General features: G+C 37.7%; 1 protein-coding gene across 1 annotated transcript; it reads left to right on the top strand.

Annotated features, from left to right (window-relative positions):
* The first annotated feature begins 4,849 nt into the window (after positions 1 to 4,849).
* On the top strand, positions 4,850 to 5,554 carry LOC138888128 (uncharacterized). Its single transcript, XM_070169942.1, has one exon. The coding sequence runs from the start codon at positions 4,850 to 4,852 to the stop codon at positions 5,552 to 5,554; it is 705 nt and encodes a 234-aa protein (XP_070026043.1).
* Positions 5,555 to 5,782: the final 228 nt, after the last annotated feature.

Below are 5,782 nucleotides of genomic sequence, written 5' to 3'. Positions count from 1 at the left end.
AAGCAGTGTAAAAACCAATAAAAGGCAAAGAAACAGTGCAATATTATAAAAACACCTTAGTGCAGAATAAGCTTCTTTAAAACACCTTTTTAATAGTTAAACAAGTAAATGATAGGCAACTAGAAGAGATAAACACATAAAAACCGCTCGTCGAGCACAATACCAACAGAATCAGCCCTTCGGGCTATAACTCATATCACAATGGGTACCTGTGTTCTCTGGGGTTGTACAGACTCTAGGAGGGGCCCCTTACGACCTAAGCATAATATCAAGCTATCTCGTGGCATAATCAATAGGCTCTCGACCTCATATTAAGCCACCTTGTGGCATACAATCTCAGGCCCTCGGCCTCATAATCATAAATCGGTGTATCACTACTGCGGCGTGCAGCCTGACCCAAAAGTATCCTCACAACACAGGCTCTCGACCTTACTCAGTCAGAATCTTATAAGCCACTCGGGCAACAGTAAAACATGATGCTCAGACCAAAATATCATTTAATATATCATTTAATGTGTTAAAACAGAGTAAACATGGCTGAGTTATGAAAACGGTATAATATAGCATGACTGAGTACAGATATTAAAATCAAAACAATGAGGAAATAGCAGTAAAAATCCCTTAAGGGTCCAAATAGTTGGCACGAGGCCCAAATATGGCATTCAACCCAAAACATGATGATAGCAAACAGTTTTCAATCAAATACGCGGTAAAACAGTCATTCGGGATGGACTAAATCACAATCCCCAATGGTGCACGACCCCACGCTCGTCATCTAGCGTGTGTGACACCTCAATAAATCACAACGATGTGAAATTCGGGGTTTCATACCCTCACGACAATATTTACAATCATTACTCACCTCAATCCGGTCCAAACTCTAGCCTGCGATGCCTTTGCCTCTCAAATCGGCCTTAGGATGCTCCAAATCTAACCAAAATCTGTGCAAAACCATCAAAATATGCTAAGGGAACAAAGCCCACTCGAAAGAAATCAAATTATAACACAAATCCCGAACTTAGCCAAACCCGACCCTCAGGCTTACGTCTCAGATTCCGATAAAAATTACATCAATAGACTCCTTATCACTTCCCGAGTTCATTCATATCAAAAGCATCAAAATCCAACCACAAATGACCCCTCAAATTCCAAATTCTAGGTCTCCAATTACAAGCCCTAGTTCTTCAATATTAGGCTTAAATCCCATGGTTAATTAGGTAAAAAGCACATTAGGATCGAGTATTAAGTCCATAAATCTTACCTCCAAATGTTCCCCCTTGATTCTCTCTTCAATCTTCTTCAAAAAGCTCCAAAATCGCTCAAAAATGGTGAAAGTTAGCCCCAAAATCACGGACAAAGGCTATTTAAACATTCTACCCAGGCATTCAAATCCTTCTTTGCGAACGCGGTCAAAGCCTCGCGTTCGCGAAACACAAACTGACGTTGACCAAATTTTCCTTCAGTGCGATCGCGACTCCCAGCACGAACGTGAAGACTTAGCTTCCTTACTTACTGCGAACGCAACTCCCCATCCGCGAATGCGAAGAACAAACCAACCTGAACCCAGCTGCTCAACTTTCCTCTACGCGAAGGCTGCATGACCTTACAAACGCGAGGACCTCGAGCCTCAAACCTTCGTGATCGTGGGACCTCCTTTGAGAACGCGAAATCCAACTTCACAGTCTCCAAGCCTAACCCTTCGCGAATGCGAGGGCCCACTCGCGAACGTGAAGGGCAAATGTCTGCAACACACACAGAGCAGTTTCTGCAACTTTCCACAACATGAAATAGTCCGTTTGACCACCCGAAACTTACCCGAGGCCCTCGGAACCTCAACCAAACATGCCAATACATCTCATAACATCATTCAAACTTGTTACTACCTTCGGAACGCTCAAAACAACATCAAAACACCAAATTTGCATTGGATTCAAGCCTCAGAATTCCAAAATCTTCTAAAATCCTCTTTCGATCAAAAAGTCTATCAAACCACATCTGAATGACCTGAAATTTTTCACACATATCCCAAATGACATAACGAACCTACTTCAACTTCTAGAATTCCATTCTAACCCCTATATCAAAATCTCACCTATCGACCGGAAAACATCAAAATTCTAATTTCGCCAATTCAAGCCTAAATCCACTCCGGACCTCCAAAACACATTCCGATCACGCTCTTAAGTCCCAAATCACCTCCCGAAACTATCCAAACCATCGGAACTCACATCCAAGCCCTTTAACACATAATTCAACATACGGTTGACTTTTCCAACTTAAGCTACCTCAAAAGAGACTAAGTGTCTCAAACCAAACCTCTCCGAACCCGAGCCAACAAACCCGATCACACATAGTACTGATAAACAAAGCAATAAGAAGCAGAAATGGGAAAAATGGAGCAGTAACTCATGAAACGACCGTCCGGGTCGTTACATAACCCTATATAAACTCAACAAACTCGCCCAGGTTAAGGTTAAGATTGTTTTTAAACTCAATTGGAGGCAAGAACAAGTGTGAGGAGATCAAGACACCATTAGAGTTTTTCATTCTTCTTCTTGTTATCATTATTTTTTGAATTATAAATGATTTTATGGTTTTATCTTATTTTACCATGAGTAGCTAAACATTTAATCTAGGGTTGATGGAACCAATTATTAGATGAAGTTTTGACTCAGTTTTGTTATAATCGAGCCGGGTTTATTATATGATTGTTCAACTATGTTTTGTATGGTGATTAATTGAATGGGCCCTCGATTAATCGTGTCTAATTGCCTTGTATTGTTTGAGAAAGAATACTAGGTTAGATTGTTGTTGAACTACACCACTTTTGGGTAATTGAAGAGATTCATTACTTGAATTTAAAAGTGGGGTTAGAGATAACAAAACTTTGGTGGGACAATTCAGAGCTGCATAAATTATCGGCTAGAGTAGTTCGAGAGAATGCTCTAGTAAATTATCGTAGTTGATTGAGAGATAATTGCGGCAACCCATAGCTCATAATCCTCATAGAGTATTACGGCGAGATTATAGCAAAAGAGTTAAGAATTAAACTAGCAATTGGGGAAATCAATACCCTAGATCTTTTTACCATTGAATTATCTTTAATTTAGAATAATTTTAGTTTTTATATCATTTTACTTTAGTTAAACAAACCCCAATATTTATTTATAAAAATCATGCATCCGGAAATTGTTTGAGCTTATACTACCTTCGCTAAGAGTTGTGATAGATAGGTTAGTTCCCTGAGGATTCGACTCCGGACTTGTAAACTGGATTATATTTGCAACGACCGCTTTGTCTTTTATAAGGCATAGTTGGGAGTGATCATTAGTGTGACCAAACTATCCTTAATTAAATATTGCAGCATAGTTATAGTAGCACTTACTTCTCTTCTCAAATGTGAGGAGTAAATGACTTTTTAGGGATACGTACATAAGGGTAATTTTGGAAAATTAAATTGAATTTTCTTTTAATTATACAAATGGCCACTTATTTTGGACCAAAACTTGTTGGATTTTGTTATTAATAATAAAAGAGGTGTGAATGGAAAATGGTAGGAAAGAAAATGAAGGGGAGTGAAATTTTTGAATGAGTTCACTTTACTAATGCACTTTGTCCCTCATTGGTAGAAGGAAAGAAAATCTTTGTGTATATATAGAGAAGCTCATCTTTTAGCTCTTAAATAGATAAGAATAAGGCAAGTCTCGCGTCGTCGCCGTCGTCACTCGCTCGGCTCGATTTTGGTTCAGATTCGAATTCGAATTTGGATTTGGTCAACGATTGATTGATTAATCTTTTTGAACAAAATTCTTTTCAAATATTTAATTAATTAAATAAATAAATTAACGAAAATTCAATCCGGAATAACCCATGACCCACGACCCGGTCCGGTCCGGTTCGGTTTCTTTACCGAATTATTTTAAATTCGTTTTATTTTTCCCACAATATTTCCAATAGCTATGGCTATTCTGAAATAGTGTCAAACCTGTTCCAACAGTTACGGTTGGTCTGAAAGGTTGCAAACCTTTTCAGAAACAGTACCAAATTGGCTATAAATATTCCTTCAAATACCAGAATATTTACTTACAAAATTTTCTGATTATCTTCTTCTTCTTCTTCTGCACAAAAATTCTAGTGTGTTTTACAGCCTTCGAGTGGTTTGTTATTCATCTGCATTTTTGGTACCGATACACTGGAGAGTTAAATCATTCTATCCTGGAAGGATATATTCGAGAACCTCGGGTACTTGAGGGGAATAATTTCCTTAAGGACACATTGTGTATTTAGTGGGATCGATTTATTCCTATACTATTTTTCAGAATTAATTTTTAAGTTATTATATTGTTTTCAGAATTTATTTTGACGTTCTAGTTCTACTAACTTTCTATTTCTGTTTTTTTTCAGAAAGTTTATTGTTCTATTAATTTTACAACAATATAGTTTGATAACAATCTTAAGGAAATTAATTTATTATATTCTGTATTCTGTTTGTGGAGATTAAAACCATTGTGATTTTTTACTCCGTCTAAATTTTACTATTCTGATTTGAAGATATAAAAATTTCATCAGAATATTGAAATTCAGAAAACGATTTGAAGAACATAAAAGCTTCATCGTTTTTGTGTAGCAGTATATAAAAACTTCAGTTTTCACGTACTGTTTACTGATTATAATATTGTTTACTATTCTGCTATTTGCCATTAATTAAGCTCTTCTGTTGTTGACAGTGAGAAATGGCAATTGATAATTGATTATAATTCTTCCTCCGACCGAGAAATCGGGGAAATTTTCTGGAGCCAACTTCAAAAGATGGCAGCAAAGAGTGTTGTTCTGGCTTACCACACTTGGTATGCAGAAATTTACTAGTGAAGAGCCTCCAGGGCCTGCTGCGGACATGCGGGACAATGAGAAGTTCATGATTGTTGAGGCGTGGAAGCAGGCATATTTTCTTTGCAAAGGCTATATATTAAGCGCTTTAGAGGATGACTTGTACAATGTGTACAGTGTGATGAATACTTCGAAAGAATTATGGGACGCACTTGAGAAGAAGTACAAGACGGAAGATACATGCTTGAAAAAGTTCGTGGTTGCCAAGTTTGTAGACTATAAAATGATAGATAGCAAAACTGTGGGAACCCAAGTTCGGGAGCTTCAACTTATTTTTCACGACCTTATTGCTAAAGGTATGGTCATGAATGAAGCATTTCAAGTAGCTTCAATGATTGAAAAATTGCCTTCTTCATGGAAAGATTTCAAGAACTATCTTAAGAACAAACGCAAAGAAATGAAATTGGAAGATCTTGTGATACGTCTAAAGATTGAGGAAGACAACAAAACAGCCGAGAAGAAGTCTCGTGGAAATTCAACGATCATAGGAGCTAATATCGTTAAGGAGATTGCTCCAAAAAGTAAGAAGAGGAAGAGGTCTTCTGGACAGACTAAGAGAACAAAAAGAAATTTAAGGGCAACTGCTACAATTGTGGAAAAGTTGGTCACAAAAGCTCTGATTGTCGTCTCCCGAAAAAGGATAAAAAGAAGGGACAAGCCAACATAGTGGAGAAGAATGATGACATTTATGATCTTTGGGCAATGCTTTCAGAATGCAACCTAGTTGGAAATCCGAAGGAGTGGTGGATTGACTCTAGAGCCACTCGACATGTTTGTGCTGTCAAAGAAGCATTTGTGACTTACTCTACTGCTGGTCCCGAAGAAGATATTTCCATGGGAAATAATGCAACAGCCAAGATTGAAGGTTATGGGAAGATATTCTTGAAGATGACTT

The sequence above is a fragment of the Nicotiana sylvestris genome, chromosome 3 (assembly GCF_000393655.2).
Source record: "Nicotiana sylvestris chromosome 3, ASM39365v2, whole genome shotgun sequence".
Classification (NCBI taxonomy): domain Eukaryota; kingdom Viridiplantae; phylum Streptophyta; class Magnoliopsida; order Solanales; family Solanaceae; genus Nicotiana; species Nicotiana sylvestris.
The sequence above is the reverse complement of the archived record's forward strand: the minus strand, read 5'-3'. Positions and strand labels throughout refer to the sequence as shown.